General features: G+C 39.0%; 1 protein-coding gene across 1 annotated transcript in view; it reads left to right on the plus strand.

The window, feature by feature from the left end:
* The window catches only part of UBAC2 (UBA domain containing 2), a 165,404-nt gene that overhangs the window by 105,378 nt on the left and 33,194 nt on the right, over window positions 1–26,832 (plus strand). The window contains exons 5-7 of the mRNA XM_073348554.2: window positions 4,805–4,928; window positions 7,895–7,942; window positions 22,343–22,588. Coding sequence (XP_073204655.1) covers window positions 4,805–4,928; window positions 7,895–7,942; window positions 22,343–22,588 — 418 coding nt within the window. The remainder of the gene's footprint in view (window positions 1–4,804; window positions 4,929–7,894; window positions 7,943–22,342; window positions 22,589–26,832) is intronic.

Raw genomic sequence — 26,832 nt, forward strand, 5'->3', positions numbered from 1 at the left:
GGGGGTCAACAAATATGTAGACAAGGGTGATCTAATGGACATGGTGTACTTGGACTTTCGAAGTCTTTTGACAAGGACGCTCACCAAAAGCTCTTAAGCAAAGTAAGTAATCATGGGATAAGACGGAAGGTCCTCTCATTGACCAGTAGCAGGTTGAAAGACTGGAATCAAATGGTAGGAATAAATGGTCAGTTTTCAGAACGTAGAGTGGTAAATAGTGTCCGATAAAGCTTTGTACTGGGACCAGTATTGTTCAACGTATTCATAAATGATCTGGAAAAAGGGGTAAACAGTTAGGTGTCAAAGTCTGCAGATGATACAAAATAATTCAAGATAGTTAAGGGCAAAGCAGACTCAGAAGAATTACAAAGGGATCTCACAAAACTGAATGAGTGAGCAACAAAATGGCAGATGATAAATGAAAAGTAATGCATATTGGAAAACATAATCCCAACAATACATACAAAACGATGGAGTCTAATTTAGGTGTTAACACTCAAGAAATCTTGGAGTTGTGGATAATTCTCTGAAAACTCAGCTCAATCTGGAGTGACAGTCGAAGCTAATAGAATGTTAGGAATGATGAGGAAAGAATAAATAACACAGAAAATAATTCCACTATATAAATCCATGGTATGCCCACACCTTGAATACTGTGTGCTGTTCTGGTTGCCCCATTTCAAAAAAGATATATTAGAGATAGAAAAGAGAAGGGTAACAAAAAATGATTAAGGATATGGAACAGCTTTCATCTGAGGAGAGATTAAAAAGTCTCGGACTATTCAGCTTGGAAAAGAGACGACTAAGGGAGAATATGATAAAGGGCTATAAAATCATGAATGGTGTGGAGAAAATGAATAAGGAAGTGTTATTTACCCCTCCATGAAACCAGGGGTCACCCAATGAAATTAATAGGCATCAGGTTTGAAACAAACCTAAGGAAGTACTTCTTTATACCACACACAGTCAACCTTATGGAACTCATTGCCAGAAGATGCTATGAAGGCCCAAACTATAACTGGGTTCAAAAAAGAAATAGATATGTTCATAGGTCCATCAATGACTATTAGTATGATCAGGGATGTAACCCCATGCTCAGGGTGTCCCTAAGCTTCTGACTGCCAGATGCAGGTACTAGATGACAAGGGGACAGATGGCTTGGTTAATTGCTCTGTTCTGTTCATTCCCTTTGAAGCACCTGACATTGGCCACTGTCAGAAGACAGGATACTAGGCTAGATGGACCATTAGCCTGGCCTAGTATGACCAGTCTTATGTTGTTCTGATTATTCTAAATTACAGCATCTTAGATTTGTTGAACAGCCTCAAGTTTGCAGACTGTCAACTTTATGCATTCATAACTTTAAAATGAGTAAACTGATTTTCTTTCAGGTTGTCTTATTTTGTAGATACTATTGAAACTTAAATCAAGACTGTACTGTAATTTTTAAAATAAGTTTGTATAACACATTCTAGTTTCTATTATGTATTGTGTGATTTGATATATTTTATTATAAGGATTGTGACAAAGCTCTGTCCTTGCTTCCGTGGGTCCCACATTTCCTGGCAGATTTTGCTAGCCTCAGAGGCTCACTGTGACCCTCCACGTAATCCTTCTCTCTCTAGAGACAAGGGTTATAGTCTACTGAGCCATTTTCATCATAAGCCAGTGAGGAAGGTGAGGAGAAGTTATCCTTCCTTGCACAGTCTCTGTTGTTTCCCAGTCTCAGCAATTAATCAGGGGGCAAAGGTAAGGGGGGAGCCCAGGCCCACCCTCTACTCCGGGCTCCAGCCCAGGAACCCTAGTAGTATCAGCTGTGGTAGCTGACCTTTTAGAAACATGACATATACAATCCCCTGGGCTACTTCCCCCACAGCAGCCCTCACTTCCTCAAGCTCCACTTCACCCTTACCTCAGGGCCTCCTTCCTTGTGCCTGATATGGTGTGTACTACTCAGTGTCTCCAACAGCACAGCTTCCTCCCACAGCTCCTGACATGCACACCCACCTGACTAACTGGAAGGCTTTTAACTAGTTTCAGCCAGCCCCTGATTGGCTTTAGGTGTCCCAATCAACCTAACTTTCTCCCTGCCTTCTGGAAAGTTCTTAATTGGCCCCAGGTGTCTTGACCTGGAGCAGCTGCCATTTCACTTATCCTGGTACCAGGGATTTGTTTAGCCTGGAGCTAATATATCTATCTCCCACTACTTTTCCATAGCCATCTGGCCTTGCCCCGTCACAGGATATAAAGAGCAAATAAATTTTACTGCAGGAGTGCAAGGTAGCAGAGTTAACTAAGGCTGACACTCCAGAAACAGTGTTAAAATACAACAAAGAATAATAAAAATCTGTATATTTTAAAAATAAAACTTTACTTAGTTGTATTGAAAGCTAATAAATAAATGAAGTTTCTAGACCTTCTATCCAGAACTGGAAAATGTATTTCCCATACCTTTACATACATAATGTTTCTGCAGAAGTTCTTTTCAGAAGCTTAAGGTAGACACTGATTTATGAAGTATCATTAAAAATCTTATCACGCATGTTAATAAAGATGTGAGGGTGCATAGATTCTGATTTGCAGGATATGTCCATTTGGATTGTTCCTTTTAGTTACTGCCTTACAAAGGTATTTTGTTATTCTTAGGGTGAAGCAGAGAAGTAATTTTTCAAGGGTGCAGGATACGCTTATTCTCAAGTGTGGGTGAAGCTACACAATTTATTTCCATATGATATTTTTGTACTGAAGAAAGACATTTTGGAGAAGGGAACTGTTGCTTCCATTCTTGAGCCTATATTCCTAAATTAGGTATCCAAACTACTCTTTTCTCTGACAATGATAAGACAAAACAATTTTCATGCACTATTGGCAGGGAGTGGTCTTGAGAGAGGGAAGGACTCTTCTTTATTTTTCTCTTCTTTCTTATACCTGATATGCTGCAGGGTACATTGGATCCAATGGAAGTTATGCAATCAGTCATGTAGAATGAGTCTTTATACATATTATACCTTTTAGCCCTGCTTTTGAATTCTTACAACTTAAACAATTCAGATTTCTGTTAGGATGTTGTATATTATGTTTATATGGATATCTTTTCTTTATATGTGAGGGAAAATGTGTAAAACTGATCAATGTATTTTGTTCAGCATCTCTCCTTCAGTTAGAATTTTATGTCATGTATTTTTGTCATATGCATAAAATAGAAGATGTTAAAAATTACCTTATTCTTTTATCCCCCATAACCAAACTAAAGAACTGAAACCTCCAGAGACGATGAAAGGGAGGTCTTTAGCGGGTAGAGCATAAACCAAAGGAAATATTCATAGCCACAATTCTTTGAGCAGCATGAAAATTGTATTTCGACCATATATATTGAATCTTCTGTGTTGGTTGTTCATAGTAGTTTAACTCATAAGTACATTTCCACCATTATTAACCCATTCAGTGAAATGAAAGTGGAGTGAGCATGTCAGCAAATTATTTGGGTCCTGACCATGCTGCTGCTCTGCTTATAGAACTTCCATTGTGTTCCTTGAGAGTTCTCTTTGGGAGGGTCTGTGGAAGTAGGAACTTTGATTATAATTCAGCAAGCCTGTGAGTATTCCTGTCTACGTATTTAACACAGTTGTATTTATTATTTTATTAATGAATTTTAAAAGTATAGACAATGGAATGACTTGTAAAGAACTGCTATTATCTGTGTATCTAAATTCCACAGTTCCAAAGCTTGTTTCCTACAAGATGCACCTTAACTCTAAAAATCCTGAGTTTCTAATTGCTGCTGGTTATTTTAACTACATTTTTTTAAAGTTTCTTTTTACCCTTAAGTTACAGATCTGTATTTTCAACCTTAACTTCAGCATAATGAAGTTTTAGTCAGGTAATTTGTGTAGATTTTCTTTCTATATTTGAAATGTTTACTAAGTTTTGGGAAGTGGGGATCAGGTTATCTTTAAGAGCTTCCACACTCCACAGAGTGCTTGGCAACATGAAGCAGCAAAGCTGGGTAGTCAGGAATATTTCTCCGAGATTTGCCTTTTAGGGTTTACAGACTCTGTAGGCGCTTTGAGTTATGGATAACAGGGGAGCCCTGTAGAATGCACTGTTCTCCTCTCTCTCTCTTGTGCCGTATAACTCTTTACTTGCCACTCACCTGTTTGGAGCAAAAAAGCATCTTTGTCCTGGAGTAAGGTTTTGTTATTTTCCTTCCTGTTGGTGATCTATATAAAACTTCTGCCTGTGCCCCTTGTGGGTGAACTGAGTGAAAATTTTGTGTCTCTTTCCCCCTCCCCACCCTACACATGGGAAGGTGTGTGGTTTCCTTTGCTTCTGCCTCTCCCAGGCTGTGGAAGATGTTCAATTATTTGCTGATGCCTCCATCACTCCATCCCTTATCATTTATCTATTTTGACTGTCTTTTTTTAGGGCAGGACCTTGTCTGTATCTTTGTCTGTAAAGCATGTATTACACTTTGGGTGCTACATGAATAATGGCAATATGAGCAGGATCAGTCCTCAAAATGTATATAATATCTTTACGGAAAAGTGTGTATTTTTCCAAATAAAATGTCCTTGTAGCTAGTTTGACAAATAAGGAAAACAAACAAACAAACAAAAAAGAATGACAGTATAAAAAGCCCAACTAAATGTTGGGGAAAATAACATACAAAAATGTCAATTGCATAATGTATTTAAGAAATTAAGATAAGTATTAAGTTATTTGGAATTAATTTGTTAATTGAGACCTTTTGAAATCATTTCTAATTACTGTCTATGTTATATATATATATTTTTTTCTTTCACAGCTTGGGTCCTGTATTTGCTCTGTTTGTACCATTTTTTTGCTCCATTCCAAGGATGCAAGTGACACAAATATTAGGCCAATTTCCCATCACAAACAAGACATTGGTCTATATACTGGGTTTACAGGTACAGTATGTGCTTCCTTGTTCACCTTTCATTGAAGCAGTTTATAATTTTGCATGCCCTCTAGCTAATTTTGTAATATTTCCACCCATACATTTCATCTTAGGCCCACATTTTAAAAGTATTTAGGTGTTGCTGTGCTCAGCATTGCAAAGCCTAACTGATTTAGGAGCTTAAATCTCATTTTAAAAAGGGGGTTAGGTTTTTAGGAGCCAAAATCCCTTTGACAGTCAATGCAATTTAGGTTCCTAAATGCCTAAATAACTTTTGAAAATGTGTCCACTGCAACTGTATGTGGTGGGTCCTTTGTTCAGTTGGCTAGAAGAAAAGGGTTGTTGCCCTTCGAAGGGCTCCCCTCTGCAATTGGTGGCAGAGATGGAGGAAGGGACCGGTTTACCTGGAGAGATCAGGAAGGTGGCTGGACCAGGTGGGGAGGTGGGCACTGCACTTCCAGGTGACCAGAGAGGGAGGGCTTTGTACTCCAGGGAGTTCCAGAGAAGACTTCTCTGACTGGGATTGGGTTGGCAACACCTACCCTCCTAACCACAAAATCAGAGTGGGCCAATCCCCCGCTTTTTCCTGCCCCCTTAATCCTCATACAAGGGGAGGATAGCCAGGCGGCCCAGGTTGGAAAGGAGGTCTGACAGCAGCCCTCTCAAACACATGGAAATGATTAAAGAAATAATGATGACTTACATACTACAATTTATTGCTGGCTATTCCCAGATATTTTACATAAATAAATTTGCTGCCTAATTGAACTACATCCATTGGCTCCTGTGTTTCTTCCAGCATGGCCCAGACAATGAGATTGTCTCCTAATCAGTTAGGCATTGCAAAACTGAACACATCAACGCCTAAATACCTCAAATAATCTGGGCCCTCAGGCCTTATAAAACCACCTAAAACAAGGAGGACAAATATGTACAGTAGGGATTTCTAAATGCCAGTGACCTACTGTAGTAGGATGAGATGAGCCAGTATGCAAGATTACTGCTATTTCATTAACTTCTATGTCTGTTGTTCCCCACAAAAAGGTGTAAAGTCCAAGTTATGAAATCTCTTATTTTGATTAATCTTTTTTACTTTAACAAAAATACTGATAGCTCAACCACTGTATTGATGTGACATTAACTGAATTTTTCTTATTTCCTTGTTTCCTGCCATGTGAAGCAGGAAAGAATATATATATATATATATAACTTTAATGCAACTTCACAGCAAGATTCTGCGAGTGTTTGACAGCAGCAAGAATCTGGTTGATTAACAATTTTGATAGCTATATTTTATTTTCATACACAGCATTACCATCTGACAAATAAAATTCGTAACTTGTCAATAAGAATCTGACATTAAACTTATGTGGATCATAATATCAAAAGCATAAGGAGGAAAATTAATGAGAAAATATTAGGTATTCGGTAGATGAACATAGTAGCCACAAAAAGTTCTAAAAATGAATGGGTGATTTATGTAACAGGAGACTTGCACATTTATAAGAAACTATGCCTATTTATACACATCCTTGAAGACTCAAAAATATCTCAAACTACCAATGGAAAGTACCAGTAAATGTATAAAACATGGTTAAGTGTGTTTTGGGATGAATAGGCCAGTTTCAGAATACTGACTCATGTCCACTTCTCTAACAACTCTTCCTCACTCCTGTATGTCCTTGAGCACTTGGAGGGTTTTTCTGCATTGTGCTCAAGCACCTCATTCTGCCTTGATCCCTCTGAAACCTTATCTGTTTGTTCTGTGAGAGGTATCCAGAATGAGGCCACTTTCTCCAGAATCTGTCTGCAAAAAGGGTGACTTGAGATGAGATCATAATTCACGAGTGAAGAAAGGGTAAATGAGTGCTCCACACTCTTTGTGTGGCAATAGCACTTGTGAATGCAACAGGGAAAGTTCGAGTGAAGTCAGAGCAGTTGGCAGCAGCAGTGACCTATTTGTTAGGAAGCTAAGGTAAGAAAGCAAAAGCCAGTGATTAAGATAGGAAAGGACTCAGTAAGGAGATGCCTTTTTCATATGGTTTTGATGGAGGCAGAAGAGAGAACTTCCTTTACCAATTTCAGTCTGGTTTTCAGCCCTTTCCTTGCACTGAGACTGACCTTCTCCAGGTGACTAAATATCTATACCTTAATTCAAATAATGGATCCCCTCTCTTATCCTATGCAGTTCTCTTATGGACTCACTCGAACCTAACGCTATGATTTCATATCCACAAACTTCCCACTGGGGTAGAGTAACTTCATTTCTTAAAACTTGACTTCCACTCTGGGCCAACTCCATGACTACACAATTAAGAGTTGCTCCTTTAACTTATGCTGCCTCCTCTATTTGGGACTCCATTCCCAGTCCCTCTGAGCTGCTGAGTCACTTCCTTTGTTTAAATATGTCTTTCAAACTTGTTTTTCTCTGTAGCTTATAAACGGACTTCCTGTAAAGCATTATGTTGAACTTAATAATGCTAAATGAAAATAAAATGCATAGTATTGTGGGAAAAGAACATCTGACAGATCCCGCCTGCTTTTTCCATCTCTTTTAGTTCTGGAGTGTGCCACTGCTATTATGGAACTGAATTTATGCAAAAATGGATGAGTCTGACTGTTTAATTTGAGGAGATAGGTTTCAGAGTAGCAGCCGTGTTAGTCTGTGTCCACAAAAAGAAAAGGAGTACTTGTGGCACCTTAGAGACTAACGGATTTATTTGAGTATAAGCTTTTGTGAGCTACAGCTCACTTCATCAGATGCATTCAGTGGATGCATCTGATGAAGTGAGCTGTAGCTCACGAAAGCTTATGCTCAAATAAATTTGTTAGTCTCTAAGATGCCACAAGTACTCCTTTTCTTTTTGAGGAGATAGACACAAGTCCTACCATAATACTAGGGGATAGTAAATCAGACAACAACATCTGTGTAAATATTAATACCCATATTAAAATCATTACTCTTATATCTTCCAGCTCGTAACCTCTGGTTCCTACATCTGGATTGTAGCCGTAAGTGGACTGGTAAGTATTACTATTTCAAAAATGGGGTGTGATGTTTTTGAGCACTTTGATAAATTTATGTTCCAACCTATCGATGCTCTAAAAATAACCTTGTATCTTATTGTAGAAGTGTGGAGGTTTTTTATTTTTACTAATCATATTCATGCAAATTATCCAGTTTCTGTGCAGCAGCAAATTATGAACAGTAATGGAAATAAATATTCTGGTATTAAATTCAGAAGTACCAGGACACTAGCTAGACTGATTCTAAAGGCAGATTGACAATAGAAGTGTCTTCTTTATAAAGAGTAACCAGACTATCTTGGCTAAAATTTGCAGGTTGGCATCATTTTCTCAGAGTATCATTTTAGTGCAGTGTGTGTAGCTTTAGACACATCATGATTAATATTCACGATACAGTAGAAATGTTAATTCTAATAAAGTATTGTTTATATACTTTATTCACCCACGTATTTTATTATCTGTTTTTAACAGACTGTAGGCTTTCATTTTAGCATTCAGTTCTCTAGCCTTTTCATTGTGATGATGTAATTTCATGCTTTGCCACCCTTATAGAGTGTGTATAAAACAACCGTTTGTCACCATACAGAAGCGGTAAGAAAGGTGTGAAATAACTTTCCCCACTTTAGCTCAGTGAGGTGTGAAGTCTGCCCCTCTGCTGTCCTCTTCACCTTAGTTGTTAACATTGCAACACTTTTAAATGATGATACAGTTTACATTGCAATCAAGATGCTTTTTTATGATCATCCTGTGCTCCCAGAAGTGAGACACTGAGATTCTTCTTTTAAACTTTGTATGTCCTCAAAATTTTGTTAGGCATGACACTGAACTTTCACTGTTAGAATAAATGCTTCAAAATATCATTTAGCTTTTATATCATTTTAAGTCAACACCTGATTTATAGCTATGAAACAAGTCATTAGTACAAATTGATATTTTTCAGTCCATAATACTTATGCGAGACATGCTTTGCCTGTGTCATCAGCTGAAGGACTGATCATAAGATCAGTGTTGTAATTCAGAAAACAAATAAATCTCTTGTATTCCCGATGTCTCTTGCATAACATAACCATCACTCCTCTAAATATAGGCAGTTGCTTCCTTTTTTACTTTATAAAAAAAAAAAAAAAAAAAGAGAGCGAGAGAAAAGTGGTAATTTTGCAGCTCAGAAAACAATTGAGAATAAAATTTTATTACGTTAAATGTAAAGTCTGCATTTACAGTGGTTCATATTTCACATTTAACACTGCAAAAACATTTTATAACATCTGTGTGTATATTTCTGCAAGGTATTGAATATTTTGATTTGGCAAACTATATATTTATGTTTTTGTCACAATTGTACTACTCTTGATTTTGTGTAATTGACTAGTTAATCTGGGCCAGATTTCAGAACTGTGCATGCAGACTTGCACATGCAAAATGTCATGTATTTGAGTATGTATTAATTGCAGCCAGTTAGATGTGTAACTCATCATTTGCACACAGTTACTGCACTTGAGTGCCCACTGTGTTAATTAAAAAGATAAATTAGGCACCCAAATGCCTGAACATAGTGTGATTTTGAAATCTGGCTCTTGTTGAAATTCTGCTCTTATCAAGCATCAAAATGTACTCTGCTTCATTTCTGAATAGTCGTCAAGTTCTCATATATTTTGTTTAGGCCAATAAGTTCTCTTTTACAAGTTAAAGATCAAGTACAAAACCAAATGAGTCCATTCAACTAAATGACGACTAATGATATACCCGTGCAAGTTACCAAGCAAAAGGGATGAGCTGGGTCCCTTCTAAGGGAAATTTCTCACTCGGGGTCAGGTCAGCCCCCACAGACCTACAAGCACAGGTGTACTTCACTCACAGATTTCCCTCTTTCCATGTGGTAGTGCTACCTATGCAATTCTGTTTCTCCCTCTTCTCGCTCTGTCTGGATATTATTTGGTTGGAGCTCTTCATACTTGAGATGGAGCAGGGGGAGGATAGTCCTCTCTGCACCACCATTCCCTGCAAAACTCTTAGGTTTCTGTGCAAAAGAACCAGACTGGAAGTAATACAACTTTGAGTTGTTCCTCCTCCTGTGTCCCTTCTCAGTGGCTACTGAATAGTTTGAGGGGGACCCAGTAGTGACAAAAATACACATATCTACAAATATAGCTATTGATACGGCATGTATAGTTATTGGAAAATTTTGGAAAGTTTGTAGTATGAAGTTGGATTGCTCCCAACATCATTAATAACGGAATCACAGATTTGGTGTAGTATCTCCTTGTGAGTTGGATATACGTTTTATCAGAATCGAAGGGGAAAAAATCCTGTTTCTAGCTTGGCTTCAGGTACATCTTTCTGGATTGTTGAATTTGTATCAGTGTAGAATACACATTAGAGGCTACTTTTTTACTCTACAAGATCAAAATAGGTATTTCTCAGTACCATTGCTTGTAATTACTATTAAAATACAGAATCCTGCTCACATCTCTTGTATACCAGTATGTGCCTGGTCATTTCAGCTATTGAGAGGACAGAATGCTGTGCAAAGAATGTCACTAGCAAGTTTCATGAAAGATCCTCTGCAAACAGTATGATATAGAAAAAAATATTGTAAACACTTATACAGTGCTGACCTAAAAATTAACATATAATGCTAATCTGTCAAGAGACCTCTTTTTAACTTAGTTTCTTGTAATGGGCTTTGTCAGGGGTGTGAAACGTTTGGTGCATCCAAAAAATAAATACTTAGGGTATGTCTTCACTACCAACGTGGCTGTGTAGTTGCAGCACGTAGCTGTGTAGTCACAGAGTTCTCCCAGCACTTTTAAAAAACCACCCTCCATGAGGGGAGTAGCTAGCAGCCACTTTACACTGCCGCTTTACAGCGCTGAAACTTGCATCGCTCCCGGGGGTGTTTTTTCAAACCCCTGAGCGAGAAAGTTTCAGTGCTGTAAAGTGGCAGTGTAGACAAGGCTTTAGATGTTGTGGGAGTAATAATGTTTTCCACACAACTGAAGAAAGCTCCTTTTGAGCCTCCAGGTTTGTGTAAGTTCAAACTGCTTTATATGGATAGACATATTTCTGGTAGCAATTTATATAATCAAAACAGGCAGCTGCAAGCTATACAGGTGATACACCATACACTAACTTTTAACGTTATAACATGGACTTTTGTCTTTGTTATGTTTACTTTCAACCAACAGTCTTCTCAACAGGTTTATCCAATCTCATTGCCCAACCTTGTTAAGCCTGGAAACAAAAAGGTTTCTTGTTTTTTTTTTCATAAACAAGCACAGTTTCTTAAAATGGCCTGTCTACTTGTATGCTGCATTAAACACGCAAAAATCAGCTTCTCTCTAAAGAAGTACATTTCTGATTGGCGGTCAGTTTATATTTCTCATTGTTATACTCTTGCAGGATTGAAATATAAGGGGCATGTCAAGGCTCACTCAATATTAGCTACAGCATAACTGCGTCAAGAGCTAAATTCAGGTTGGTACCAGCAGATGAGATTTCCTAACCATAACGTGGAGTTCCCTCTGTACATATACATAACATTATCATCACATAGTTCCACATATCAAGGTTTCTGCTATCTATGTTGCAAGGGGCTGTATTTAGTAGGAAATTGAGTCTGTTAGAGCCTCTTCCCTTTTTGTGGTGTATGTGTTGAAATGTCTGTCTGTCTGTCTGTCTTTTATACCCAGTGTAACGTGTGCCAATTTTGTAGTAGTTTGCTTTCTAAATAGGCTGTACTACACATATCTCAGTATCTGGGATAGTCTGAGTCTTCTCTAGGCCATAACCAAATTGGGTATTGTCTCAAACTCTGGGGCACTGAGTTTTAAACATTCTTAACTGTAAAAGTACTGAATTTCCTTAAAATTTGACTTGCTTTGTAGATATCATTGAGACTTAAAAACCAAACCTACTCTGAAGTCTGTGTGTACTCTGTTATAATTTACTAAATTGAATGTTCTGATACAACTTTATATTTGTATTGTACTAAATATTGTATGTTTTGACAAAATGATATAAACGTATTTTAAGACATCAGCACAAGGGGACAGATTAAGGTAGAAAGTTCTACCTTAACTCTGCATTTCCTGACTTCTGAATGCTTGATTTCTCAATCTTGACATTGCATTAATAGTATTCTTTGGCATGGACTACAAATAAAAATGATTAAGTATTTAGGGATGGGTGTTGGGTTGGTTTTTCTGTTTATTTAATCTATCTATTTAGTAACCAGTGCGCCAAGGCTTCTTTTTCTAGTGGTGTTCACACTAGTGGTTGGTCTGTCCTTCTTGGAGGAGACTGGGAAGGGTGAGAAGCAAAACATTTAATCAACGCTTTCATGTTTTGAGACTTCCTACTGTGGTAGTAAGAATGAAATTACCAAACTAACTATTTGAAGAGACCTGGGGAATGGTTAGTTCTCAAAATAGTTTGACTGTGATGTGATGTAATGCACTTTCCCTTGCACTGAAGATGAATGCATAAACCTTACTATGGGCTTGTCTACACTTGCAGCGCTGCAGCTGCGCTGCTGTAGTGCTTAGTGAAGACATTACCTGCACCAGGGGAGAGCTTGGGGATCAGGTTCAGTATAACTACATCTCTCAGTGTTGTGAGAAATCCATACCTCTGAGTGACATAGTTATACTGGCATAAGTGTAGACCAAGCCTTAGACTGAAAATTTGTCATGGCTTGAAATTACATCTTGAATAGTACATACCTAAGGCAAATAAGACTTTTTAGCCTGGGAGGGAAGGAGATACTGTTTTTCAACACACTTGTTTTATTAAAATTGAAGTATACTTGCTTGTTTATGCTCTCCATAAGAAGAGGAATTATTTTTCCAAGTGGGGTTCAAACACATTTTTAGTGCTGTCTAGTGACATGACCATACTTACAATGGGCCTTCAACAAATCTAAAACTGCTGCTGAAATGGAGGCCTGGTTATGGTACAAAATGATACCCTAGGTTGTTTGTGCTATTTAATGTGTGTTTAAAATAATGAATCTACCCCCACAAGTAAGTCTTGCCCCAAATCCTTCTCCACCCTGAAATCAAAATATTTCAAAGTTAGTTATATATGGGTATCTTGGTGCAAAATCAGAACACAACTAGCTATGAATTTTCCTGGAGTGCTCTAGGACTTATGCTTAAGATAATTCTACTTGCATTTAGGTAGGTATTCTAGGAAACCTTTTCTTTAGGCTTAGGTCATTTACAGAAGCATCAGCTGAATAACAATAGGCCTAGGTTATCAAAATGTACAGTAAAGTACACATTAAACAAAATTTGATTTGGAATCTGAATTGGCTTTAACGGTGCAGCTCAGGATGAGGGTATGTTCTAGAAACTATTTGTCAAACATTTGCCTTCAGTACTTTAGAGTTACACTGATGTAACAGAAGGCACAATATTGGCACTATTTTCCAAAGTTAAATGGTATTGTATATCGCTGTGGATAGTGCACTGAAAACTGAGGCAGCAGATTTCGTTTATGTATAGTACGGGCATGAAAAGGTGTATATATGTGGAGATTCATATTTAGGGCTCTGACATTCAGATTCATTTTCACACAATTCTTTCATTCTGTTAAAGTTTAAAGTAGGCCAATATTCAACAGTAATGTGCACTAGCCCTTTTTTTTATTTGTGTATATTATTCTGGCTTTTATTCAGGAGAGTAGTTAAGCACATAGGCAATGTTGCCAACTCTTGCAATTTTATCACGAGTCTATGATATTTTATGTAGCTCTTAAAGTCCGAGTTGTTGGGGTTTTTTTAAGTAAGTTTTTAGCCCTTACGCTTGTGGCCAAAAGCTTGAAAATGTGAAGCAATGTGTATCTGAAAGCTTCAGAAATCAGAAAAGAATCCCAAATTTACTATTTTTAAAGAGATCATGATTTTTAGCCAGTCTCATGATTTTTGAATGCTTGAGGTTGGCAATACTGTATATGTTACTTTAAGCATGAGAGTAGTTCTAGTGAAGTCAGAAGATCTACTCTCACTTGTTTAAAGTTATGTACATGCTTATGTATTTTTCTAAATGGGAACGGCTATTTTTAAGCAGTAAAGAGCGATTTATGTGATCTTCATCCTCTGAAGGTATTGCCTCGGAGAGATTTAGAGCAGTGAACTTGTCACTTAGCATTTTGAACACAAACAGAGGAGTGGAAGGGATGGGTGAAACCAATGTATGAAATAATAGAGTGTGAGAGGAGGAAGCAACTCAAAGGTCAGGGAAATGAAAAAATAAATGAGGGGAGTGTTGGGGGAAGTGGAATAACCAAATGGGAAGTACATCAGGGAGAAATGTATAGAATAATAAGTCATGGAAAAAGTTGAGGGAGTCAGGTCTGGGGAAGGAAAGGCATCACACCTTAAAAAACACACACGTTTTGTTACAGTGCCAGCCTCTTGTTGGTTTTTCTGTTTTATACATTATAAACATTTTATATATGAAAGATATCTGTCTACTTGAGAGAGGAAAGTCAACAAAGAGAGTGAGAGTGTTAGAGTTGGAAGTCAGCATTGGAAGACTAAAGGATAAAAGGGAAAATAAGGCAGATGACAACAGATACAGTCTCACGTCCCAAGGAAACACCTTCTAGTCATCAAATATCTGTTGTAATTACATCAAAACAAAAATGAGGAGCCCACAGAAATGTGCATTTAGGAAAACCTGTGTTGAATAGACAACAAGATTTTATGTAAGGAAGGCTTGGCCAAGTGGTATGTGGATAGTGTGCTGTGCTGCCATAGAAGAAATCCAAATTAAACTGCCACTTTTGGTCTCAAATTCAGGTTCCGAATGGATGAATGTGCTGTGGAGGCAGTACATTCAGCTCAGGGATTGCATTAGGTCTTTCAATAGTGACCCCACCAGACACTAAAGGAGTTACATTAATGGTCTCCAGAAGAGAACAAGCTCACGTGTCTGAGAAGTTAGTGGCTGCAATACGGGTGGGGTGAAAGGAAGGGACATGTGTTAGGAACAAAATAAATCCTAGCTGAGATACAGGCCAGTTATTAGATGGAGATGGTAAAATTGTTAATGATAATGCAGAAAAGGCAGGTGCATTCAGTAAATATTTCTGTTCTGTATTTGGGATGTAGCAGGATGAGGTACTCGTACCACATGAGGATGAAGTAATACTTTCCATTCCATTAGACTAGGGAGGATGTTAAACAACGTTTGCAAGGGATATACATTTTTAAATCAGCAGGCTCAAGATAACTTGAAACCAAGGTACTAAAAGAGTTGGCTGAGGGGACCTCTGGCCTGCTGATATTAATTTTTAATAAATCTTTGAATACCAGTAAAATTCCAGAAGATTGGAAAAGTGCTAATGTTGTGCTGATATTCAAAAAGGGCAGAAGGATGATCAAGGTGTAACTATAGGTCAATTATCTTGACATGAATTCCAGGAAAAATAATGGAAAAGATGATACACGATTCATTTGATAAAAATTAAAGGATAGGAATATAATTAATGCTAGTCAGCTGGTCATGTCAAACAAACCTGATTTCATTCTTTGAGATTACAAATTTGATAAAGGCAACTGCATAGATGTAATACACTTTCACTTTTGTCAGGCCTTTGACTTAGTACCACACAACATTCAGCTTAAAATGTTATTGTTATACAATATTAATAAAGCACATGTTAAGTGGATTAAGGACTGGCTAACTGATAGATCTCAGAAAGTAGTTGTCAATGGGGAATCATTAAATCTGAGGGTTTCTTTATGGGGATCCACGGATTGGTATTAGGCTTGATGCTATTCAACATTTTGATCAATAAATATAAAATCACTGCTGATAAATTTAGCGGCTGATACAAATATTGGCAGAGTGGTAAATAATGATGAGACAGGCAGTCACATGGAGTGGTTTGGATTGCTTGGTAATCTCAGCCCATTCAAACAAAATGCCTCTTAATATAGCTAAATGCGAAGTCATACATCTAGGAACAAGGAATGCAGGTCATACTTAGAGAATTGGGGACTATATCCTGGAAAGCAGTGACTCTGAAAAGGATTTAGGGGGTCAGAGTGGAAAAACATGGCATGATGCTGTAGCAAAAAGGGTTAACGCAATACTTGGATCTATAAAAGGGGGAGCAGTGAGTAGTAGGGGGGTGATTTTTACCTCTGTATACAACATTGACGAGACAGATACTGGAATACTGTAACTAGTTCTGGTGTCCACATTTTTAAAAGAATATTAGAACAAAAGAGACACAAAAATGGTCTGAGGGCTGCCATACAATCACAGATTTAAAAAGCTCAATCAGTTTAGTTTATCAAAAAGAAGACTGTGAAGTGACTTGATTATGATGTATAAGTAGGACCTGGTATTTTTTCCTCATGAAGATAAAGGGCTCTTTAACCTAATGGCTGGAGGTTAAATCCAGACAAATTCAGATTAGTAATAAGGCACACATTTTTAACACTGAGTGTGATTAATCACTGGAACAAAATACCAAGCAAAGTGGTAGATTATCTATCTCTTGACGTCTTCAAATCGAGACTGGATGCCTTTTTGAAAGAGATGCTTTAGTCACACACAAGTTACTGTTGTAATTCTGGTCTGTGTTATACAGGAAGTCATAGTACATAATTAAATGTTCCCTTCTGGCCTTAAAATCTTTGAATCTATGTGAACGCGGATCCATTAAACAGAAAAACTCTCCATGAGCAGAACTTCGCACACTGGTCTATCCATTGCTTATTTCCCTTAGTTTTCCTTTTTTAATGGATTTCAGATAAAGCTAGTTAAATTGTAAACATTTCACTTAGTAAAATAACACAGAAATGTGTCTGTCACGTAGAGTGTTGTCTTAGAGCTTCTGTGTTTGTTTTACCAAATGTAAAAAAAACCACATCTGCTTCCCTTTTCTTAAAGGTCTAATGTTTTGGGAGGGCGGGGGCATTAGGAGGTAGCTAACTTTGTGTGTATGCGTGTGGGGGGGTGGATTTAGAAAGAATTTATGTTAAGGACTAGCAGAAAGACATAAAGTTAAGAAATTGTAAAAGATAATAAATAATTAAAGATCCTTTCAGAGTAAGGGCCCCACATCTTCAATGTGCCAAATATTTTGCAACATGGTGAGTGTCCTGTCAGCATGCTGTAGAAGTGGGTTCTAAAATTGTGTTGGAAAATGTTGTAAGTTATGATGTTCAAGCTACCAGAAAAATATCAACCCAGATAAATTTTACTTTGGCAGATCAAAATCCCAAATGTTTTATGTTCCTACTGTTTTTTGTTTTGTTTTAGCAACTGCCAACAAGTACTTTCACAGTGATTTTGCTTTTTAAAGTTTTTAAACTTCTGAATACTTGTTGCTATGTGGGCAATAGCCTTTCAACAATGAGACAACTATTGTTTAAGGTCAGATACATACAGTTTGATCACTGAATGGTCTGTAATTAACATAATTTACTAGTAAATTAGTAGACCTGAACCACTAGAGATTCTCAAAAAGTCAGTAACAAAAATAAAATCTTGTTTTACAAAAAGAAAAGTAACTCAAAATTTCTATACCTATACTTTTTCAAGTCTTGTTTTTAACATGATACAAACCAAGCTCTGCATGTGAATTAGCTGAAGAGGAAGTTCTTTGGAAATATGTGACATTAAAATGTGGGCGTGACATTAAACCAAGCTGCATCACAAGATATATTCACTGTACATAATTCCACTCTTGAAGAGTTTATTGGAAATATGCAAATAATCTCTTCCTCAAAAGATTAGACTTCATGAAAATATTTTAGAATGAAGTGAGTGATGTGTTAAAAGGTACGCACACGTCCAGCTAATAGCTTTATAACTGCAGTAGTAAATCATGAAGGATCTGAAGTGACACTAACGAAAAAATTAACAAATATGGAAGTGGTAGGATGAATTAAAACTGTGTACATTTAAACAGTGTTTTTCACAATTGAATGGATTCGTCCATGCATTTATGCTTTTTGAGACATTTTAATGTCCTGCAGATCAACTATGCAGGCTCACTGTGCTGCAGAGAACTCTTCCTTCAAATTTTATAGTTGCCAGGTAGTATACTTTGGACACAGGAGGAAGGATGACCCAGTTGTGGGGGCACTATCCTGGGACGTAGACTTTCTGTATGACTTTGGGCAAGTCACTTAGCCTCTCTGTGCCTGAGTACCCCATCTGGAAATCGGGGGAGGGAGGAAGATGGGAACTGCCAGGATAAAAACCACCTATTGAAACATCATGAAAATGACACTCAATGGCCAAGCTAGTCACAGGTTATACACACACACACACACACACATATTTTGGACACGGAAGCGGTATATACCACTCTTTTTCCACTAGGTCCCTCACCTACTAGTCTTCTCTCTCACACTGTACTTTTTGTTCTGTAGTTTAGTATAGAGCTTACATTATGGTAATAACCATTTACTATAAAAATTATATAAGTTTATATAAATTTTGTCAGGATAGTTATTTCTAACCCTCTTTAGTGCACTCTAGCCCTTCTGGGACAAAAACATTTAAGGTACTGAAACTCTACATGCTGCCCCTTGGTTGTGTGCTGTTAGTGACTCAGAGCTATGATTGTATCTGAAATTGGCATGGAGATTGTTCTGTTTGTGGTTAAAACACCATTAGTCATACTGCAGGATTTGTCAAGCCTGATATAGATTTTCCTTTAACTGTCATCACTTGCTTTGTTTTTTGTTCTTGTGGCGGATGGTAACGTTGTGCTGTTACCTACTGAGCTCATTTGAGTTATAGCTTGTTTTGAAAATCAATGGTTTTTAAAAAATGGACAGATGAGTGCTCAATAGTTTCTACTAGTTGTTCTGGATAGTAAAGAAAAATGTTGAGCGGGTACTCATATTATGGTGCTGATAGCCAAAGACTAGTTTCTAACTGACAATCGCAAGTTTCTGGTGTAGGTTTAGTTCCCTTATAATAGATTTTTAGTAGAGATGTGGGACATAGTTGAGAGGAAATAAAAAAGCTCCCATTCCCATGCCCAACCTTGGTCTAGGTTTGGAAGCCAATCAAAACCTTTCTTTGAATACGGGGAACTTCATTTCAGTTCAGCCTAGATATGAGTCCACAGTGTAACGCTGCTGCAGAAAAAGCAAACATCATTCTGGGCTGTATTAGCAGGAGTGTTGTAAGCAAGACACAAGAAGTCATTCTTCCACTCTTCTCTGTGCTGATTAAACCTCAACTGGAATATTGTGTCCAGTTCTGGGTGCCACATTTCAGGAAAGATGTGAACAAATTGGAGAAAGTCCAGAGAAGAGCAACAAAAATGATTAAAGGTCTAGAAAACATGATCTGTGAGGGAAGATTGAAAAAATTGGGTTTGTTTAGTCTGGAGTAGAGAAGACTGAGAGGGGACATGACAACACTTTTCAAGTACATAAAAAGTTGTTACAAGGAAGAGGGAGAAAAATTGTTGTTCTTAACCTCTGAGGATAGGACACGAAGCAATGGGCTTAAATTGCAGCAAGGGCAGTTTAGACTGAACATTAGGAAAAACTTCCTGTCAGAGAGTTAAGCACTGGAATAAATTACCTAGTGAGGTTGTGGAATCTCCATCATTTGGGATTTTTAAGAGCTGGTTGGAAAAACACATGTCAGGGATGGTCTAGATAATACTTAGTCCTGCCTTGAGTGCAGGGGACTGGCCTAGATGACCTCTCGTGGTCCCTTCCAGTTCTGTGATTCCTTCGGGAACACAGGATATGGGATTTCTGTGGGTATCCATTGAACAGGGGCTAGATACACTTAGACTGCGTAAGTGGTGATCAGGCTGGTTTTGTTAAGGAGCTAGCAGGTACAGGTAAGACTCCCTCGCTCTGCAGGCAGATGGTAACAAGATGACACACTGCCCTTGGTGCCCTGCGAAGCATTACAGTCATTTCAGCATTTGTGACATCACAAATGTCAGTGTTTGTGACATGCCTTTCTGATCTGTTATGCCACAAGCAATAAACTGTGATAGCGCTGTGTGACATAGACAGAAAGAGACCAGTGATGGCACAAGAGAACTGTAAACATGATCATCACAACAAGGATTTGCAAGGATTATAACCACCCCACATTCATTCAATATTTACTTGCTTGTACACTACTAACCTCTGTATGGAATGTAGAATTTATTGCTGCAAGTAAAGGAAAAAGTACATGTGAATCAACTTTGATCCATTTTTCTGATTACATAAATGTCTATTGTTCATCCTTTGAGAATGAGAATTTCATTGAGAATGCACTAGAAAAAAAGACAAAAGGTGGAGAAAAGGGAGGTGGTATTCTCGGGGGAAGGGTGGTCCTTGAACACTGTACCACAGTTTACAAGGTTTGGACCACCACTCAAATCATACTCACAGCACTTGAGTTCAGATATAAAACATAAGGAAATATATTTAAGAAAAAATAGAGATTCAAATAAAAAGCAGTGAGAGAGATGGGAACAAAAGATTATATGTAAAACAACATACCACAATGCATATTCTAAAGCCTAAATTTAACTAAGAAGTTATCCTCCAGTCTAAATAAGTTTATCTCACCCAAACTTCTCTCCAGTGTCCTCCACCAAGCTTGGGTAGAGATCATTTTTTCATAAAGCAAACTGTGCATTTACTTCCTAGATGAAGAATACCAGGATGTCTCTTTGCTCCTCCAAATATACCAGAACAGACCTTTGATGTTCACCTGAAGATTAACTGTTTATTTCTTCCTGTTGGATTTTTTCTGAAGTCTCCACCATCTCTTCATTAGCATTTATCTTAGAATGCTAGCAGACTCCTTTTGTAGGACACACTGCACAGTGCTCCCCCCTCCCCCCGGAAGATAAGTGTCTCCCATAACCTGCCTAGAAGAATTTGTCTCAAGACAGACTACTTTTGAGTGACCTGTTTTTAACTGTGACCTAGAAAACATAAACTTTTATATACATAATTCTTCACATATTCTCCATACATACATCTCACAATGATTATGATGACCAGTGACTTTCATTAGAGACCTTACATGACATTCTTTTGGTGAACCCTCGGAATCTCTGTACTCCTCTACACCCAAGTTCCCTCTGCCAGTTGGCATCCAGAGGTTCTTGGGTCATGCGGACACTAAGACTCTCTGAAGGAATGTGGCCCCTTCTGTTGAGTCATCTTAGCTGCAGGGGCTAAAGCTCTGTAATGGAATTCAAGGTGGCTATTATGATGATTTATGCTGTGGGTGGCTCCAGTTAGTGCTAAGTGGGATGTAAGCAGCTAGGACAGAGAGGTAGCCTTGGAGAAAACCATAAAAACAGCCATTCTTATAGATGAAACATAGGGTGATGTTTCATGTTGTTTTTGGGGTAGCAATAAAGCAAAATTCCAGAGAGGAGGTAAATGTGGACCCTGTAGGCTGTGCACTTTGTTGAAAGTGGGATAGGGACTTGGCCCATTAACAGGGTATTACAGAAGGAATCTCATAGGAAGAGGAAGTTTCTCATTAGACTCATTAACCTCTCTAGTGCTGCCATTTAAAAAATTAATAGGATTTTGATGAACTTTAAAAAAAATTGTTAGAAAAATTGCTAGATTTAATTATTTTAAAGTAACAGTCTGTGTACTCTGAAAGAGGTAACAATTTAGTTATGTAACCTATGAAATCCCCCCTATTAAAGCTTAAACTTGACTATATCTGTTCTTCTCTATGTGGGGGTGAGGGGCATGGAATTAAGCAGAAATGCCACCCACCTGTCTCAACGGGTTGGGGAACTTGATGGAGTCAGCGGTGAAAGGGAGGGAGAGAGACTCTGGGAGGCACTAGGTAGCTCCTCTTTCTCTCCCCCTTTTGGAGGCTCTGGCACTCGTTGGTCAGCAGGGGGAAGGAGGAATGCTGATTGGCTCACATTCCCCAGCTCCAGGGATTTAACGTGGTGCATAGGGCATGGGGTACTGTTGGGTGTTTTTTAAAGCAAGTGCCCAAAATCTTCACAATACTGTGTTATCAAGGTCCTATCTCCCCACATCCACTTTAGGGCCAGCCAGGATCATTTGCTTTACCAGAGATCAAAAGCTTTAGCTATTTGAATTTTGCCTATAGCAAGTCACTGAGCTGGTATTTGTCTTTACCCCTAAAACAAAGAAATAAGAAATACACTTGAGTCACAAGTAATGCAATCTGCAGACTTTTTAAAATAATAGTTGGTGGTTGTAGTGGAAGTGTAGGTTGAAGAAATCCCACAGTGCTATATCCGTATTCTCTGAGACATGGATTCTCCACTGAAGACTCTGGCTAAATACACCAAATGAAATGTGACTTGAAAAAGTGAAAAAACAACATACCTCTGTCAGCCAGTTAAGACTTTGTGTTATAACAAAAAAAAAATTCATTTTGCTTTTGCTTTCAGATTTCTGGGATGTGCTACAGCAGTAGTGTGCTAAAAGTTCATCAGGTGCTTTGTGTTCCCAGCTGGCTGGCTAAGATATTTTCTTGGACTCTTGAACCAATATTCTCATCTGCAGAACCATCCAACGAGATTCAAGTAGGAATGGGAGCAACAGTGGACATCCAGAGACAGCAGAGAATGGAATTACTGGATCGTCAAATCATGATGTCTCAGTTTGCCCAGATGAGACGGCAAAGACAACAGCAGGTATAGATAAATTATTTGTAAGGTGTATGATTATGCTGAGTAATGGAAATATGGAGGGAAGGGGGTTTTGATTAATCATAATTTGTGGATCTAGTTTAGGAACAAGTATAGTCTTGTTTTTTAAAAAATTCCCTGTTGGAATTATGTAATTACTATTTCATAGACTTCTGTAATGTTAGCGAACATTTATGTAGGTTTTATATTATTAAAGTTCATTACAAGACGTGAAATATTTTCACAAAACAACTTAGGGGTAGGTAGGTGGCATTGCACTGTTTTACCACTAGCAAAATGAGCCTGAGATGTGAAGTGATTTATCAAAGCTCACAGTTGTGAGGTTATGCGGGGACTAGAACCCAGGACTTCAGGTTGCTTGATAGCCATTACCTCTGTGCTGCTACGCAGCAGCCATGTTGGACCTCTGTACATTGTCAATAGATGATCCTGCAGAGATAAAGACCACAGGAAGTAGTACCTCAGGAGGCTGTACTGACCGCTTCTTTCATGGCTCCGGATTGGTCCAGGCACCGTATTTAAGCCCAGAAGGAGTTCCAGGAAATGTCCATGGAAAAAGGTGGACTTCCCTGCCAGCCATAGCAATGGACCAGCCTCTCGGCTCACTCTCAGACTCCTGGCCCTGGCTGTGACCCTTGGCTCTGATTCCTGGTTCCTGACTACAGCTCTGACCTTTGGTGCTGTTCCTGGCCTCTGACCACTACTACTTGGACCAGTAGGCCTGGCTGACAAGGGTGTGTGACAGAGGCACAATTAAAACTCAGCATGTCCTGTTGTTCCAGGCCATGCTAGCAGTCAAAAAAGTTACCATCCTCTTCAGAGAGTTTGAAAATCTGCTCTGTAGTTAGGTGTTTTGCATGGGTAAATAGGAGGGATTACATCACCCGTATTGCACAAGGCTTGTTTCTTTATAAAAGCACAAAAAATTCTCGATCTCTAATTTTCCTATAGACGTCAACCACAGTGCTTTCCTGTTACTGCTTTTAGTGCTTACATTTTATTTGCCTATTAATTAGATTGTTAGTCTCTTTATTTTTCTCAGTTTTGATGGCGTGGACAAGGGCAGATGCTCACCTACTTGTCCATGTAAGACAGTAAAATAAAGCAGCTGGTGCCTCAAATTGCATTTCTCCTAGGCGGCATATATTGGCAGTCTAGTAATAAAGCCAGGTGAACATGTAGGATCCATATGAACCTCTGGTTTCTGTAACTTAACTACAAGCTACATGAGAATGAATAATTGTCTGTGTGAGAGCTGAATTGCATTTTATCCCTCTGAATTTTAGTACATTCAGCTGCTCTGTTATGTGTTGGGTGGTGCTAGTATGGAAAGGAAAGGAGGAGAAAGATCTGGCCTGAATGAACAAGATGCACTAATGTAAAAGGTTAAAACTAGTTGCTTTAAAAGTTTGGTTTGCATTAGGGTTGAAAACACTGATAGACTTCTCTTCTATCTACTACTGAATTTAATTTAGCCTAAAAGAGTCAATAGGATGACATCTGTCTGAAGATGTGGGGAAAACATGAGGGGTTTGGCCCTCCTGGCATTTCTGGGTATCGTTTTCAAGGAAGATAATTTATATGAGAGTGATCTTAGTATTTAAAAAGGAGAATAACAACTGAGCTGAGGGAATACTCTAAATAAAATGCTAGATAAAATCACAGCTTGGGTTGAAAAGGACTCCTGGGTAAGCTAGTCTTTCCCTTTGCAGAAATGTACTGCGGGGTTGTCCAGTACTGTGTGTTAACACTATATGAATTTTACCTAAGGCAATTTAGAACAGCTCTAGTGTCAGTCCCTCATTTACCTTCCTGGTAACATAATTCTATTCTTCATAGTTAGCTTCACTTTAATTTTATTAAATTATCTTGTTGTACAACCCCAACAGTTGCAAACTGTTTTCTCTACCCTGCCAGCAATCACTTGTAACATAGTGTTTATTGTAAAAACTAAACTAGGAACTGTTCAGTGCTCCAAAGTTAGTTGTTGTAAGAGAAACTAAACTGAAAGTGGCTGTTTGGCCACAAACAGGGGTAGCTAAACTTCTGGGAAATAAAAGGACCCAAATAATCAGGAGAATCTTAAAAAAGATTTTAAAAAATTAAAAAGAAATAGTAAATACATTCAAAATAGTAGGTGAAAAAATGTGTCCTTATTGTTTTGTCCTGTCCTTCTCCTAAGAACTGTTTTCTATTGTGGAAGGATGTACTGAATAATCCACCTCGTACCAAAAATAGTTTTTGAAAAAGTTTTTAATAAAACAAAAATAACCATATTTTAATAGCATATCTTAATTTTTCTTTGCCCTACACTTCCACTACAACCACTGTTCCCATTACGAGGTTATTCATGCATTTCAGTCAAATAAGAAGGCAGTTAGCCTTTAGCTTACCACTTCATAATGCACATGACATGTTCACCAATACCCTACTCATATCCTTGAGCAGAGGTGAAAGTAAGCTGGTACGGCCCAGTACAGCGTACCGGTAAGAGCCGGTGTGCCGTACTGGGACCGGCTTTCCCAGAGGGCAATTTAAAGCCCTGGGGTAGCTGTGGCAGGGATTTAAAGGGCCCCGGAGCTTCAGCTGCTGCTACCGCCCCGGCCCTTTAAATCTCCACCTGAGCCCTGCCTCCAAAGCCCTGGGGTAGTGGTGGCAGGGCTCTGGCGGGGATTTAAAGGACCCTGGAGCTCCAGTCCCCACTACCGCCCCGGGCCTTTAAATCCCCACTGCCGCTACCCCAGGGCTCAGGGAGCAGGGCTCAGGTGGGGATTTAAAGGGCCCCGGAGCTCCAGCCGCCACTACACCCCTGGGGCCCTTTAAATCCCCGCCTGAGCCCTGCTGCCCGAGCCCTGGGGTAGCGGCGGTGGGGCTCCAGAGTGGATTTAAAGGGCCGGGGCAGTAGCGGTGGCTGGAGCCCCGGGGCCCTTTAAATCCCCGACGGAGCCCAGCCGCCGCTACCCCAGGGCTCGGGCAGCAGGGCTCAGGCGGGGATTTAAAGGGCTCAGGGCTCCAGCAGCTGCTACCACAGCAGAGCCCCAGGCCCTTTAAAGCTCTGCCGGAGCCCAGAGCCCTGGGGTAGCGGTGGCAGCCAGGAGCCCCCAGGGCTCCTCAGTGATTTAAAGGGTCCGGGGCTCCTCTGCAGCAGCAGCAGCAGCTGGAGCCCTGCGCCCTTTAAATCGCCCCTGAGCCCCGGGGTTCCCACCGCCTCTGCAGCTGGTAGCTCGGGGGTGATTTAAAGGGTCCCGGGCTCCCAGCCGCCACTACCGCAGCTGGAGCCCTGGTCCTTTAAATCAAGATTTAAAGGGCCTGGGGACTTAAGGCTCCGCCTCTTCCGGTTGATGCCACGCCCCCTGCTCAGGACTCCGGCTTACTGGTGAGTCCTCTAACTTACTTTCACCCCTGTCCTTGAGTCCCTTATTGCTATATTAGTGAATGCCCAGCAAAGTCAGCGAAGGGAAGGCGATGGAGTTAATCTATCAAAACTTTAGAAAGGTCTGGTATGCAAAGCTAGTAACCAGTTTTTCTTAACTCATAGAATTTACTGGATGCCAGTCAAATCACCAAAAGCAGGGCTCAGAGATTCCAGTATGTGTTGAAGCAAAAATGAAAAATGGTCCAATTCATGATTGAATACCTGAATGTTTTAAAATTTGTGTTGAACCAAACTACATTCATCTGCAACAAAAAAAGCACACCGGTCCAATATTATTGACGGTTAACATTTGATAGATATGCCTGATCTGCTAAATATATATATAGCAATTTCACTCAATTTAATAAAATCGCTAGAAACAACGTATCTTGGGTGTTGTAATGATTCTTACTGTGTAATATAGTAACATCCTATTTAATAGAAAGATCTGATGGCTATATTCCTATATAATGTCTCTTTGAAAAAAAGCTTGTTGCTGTAATGATTGTTTCTGATATTTACATAGCAGTGATTTATAAACTTGTTAAAACTTCCTAAATAAATAGAAGATTGAGGTCTAACATTGTCCTCAGATTATGTTGTTACTGTTATGCAAACCCATTGCCTTCAATGAGTGTGTAATCTGAAGACAGTAATATTGCACAGGTGTAACTGAGTGTGTAATCTGAAGACTGTGAAGTTGCACAGGTGTAACTGGGTGTGTAATCTGAAGACAGTGGGGTTGCACAGGTGACCTGACAGTTAGAACCTAGATAATGAGTACTTGTGGCACCTTAGAGACTAACCAATTTAT

This window comes from Lepidochelys kempii, chromosome 1, assembly GCF_965140285.1.
Source record: "Lepidochelys kempii isolate rLepKem1 chromosome 1, rLepKem1.hap1, whole genome shotgun sequence".
NCBI lineage: Eukaryota > Metazoa > Chordata > Testudines > Cheloniidae > Lepidochelys > Lepidochelys kempii.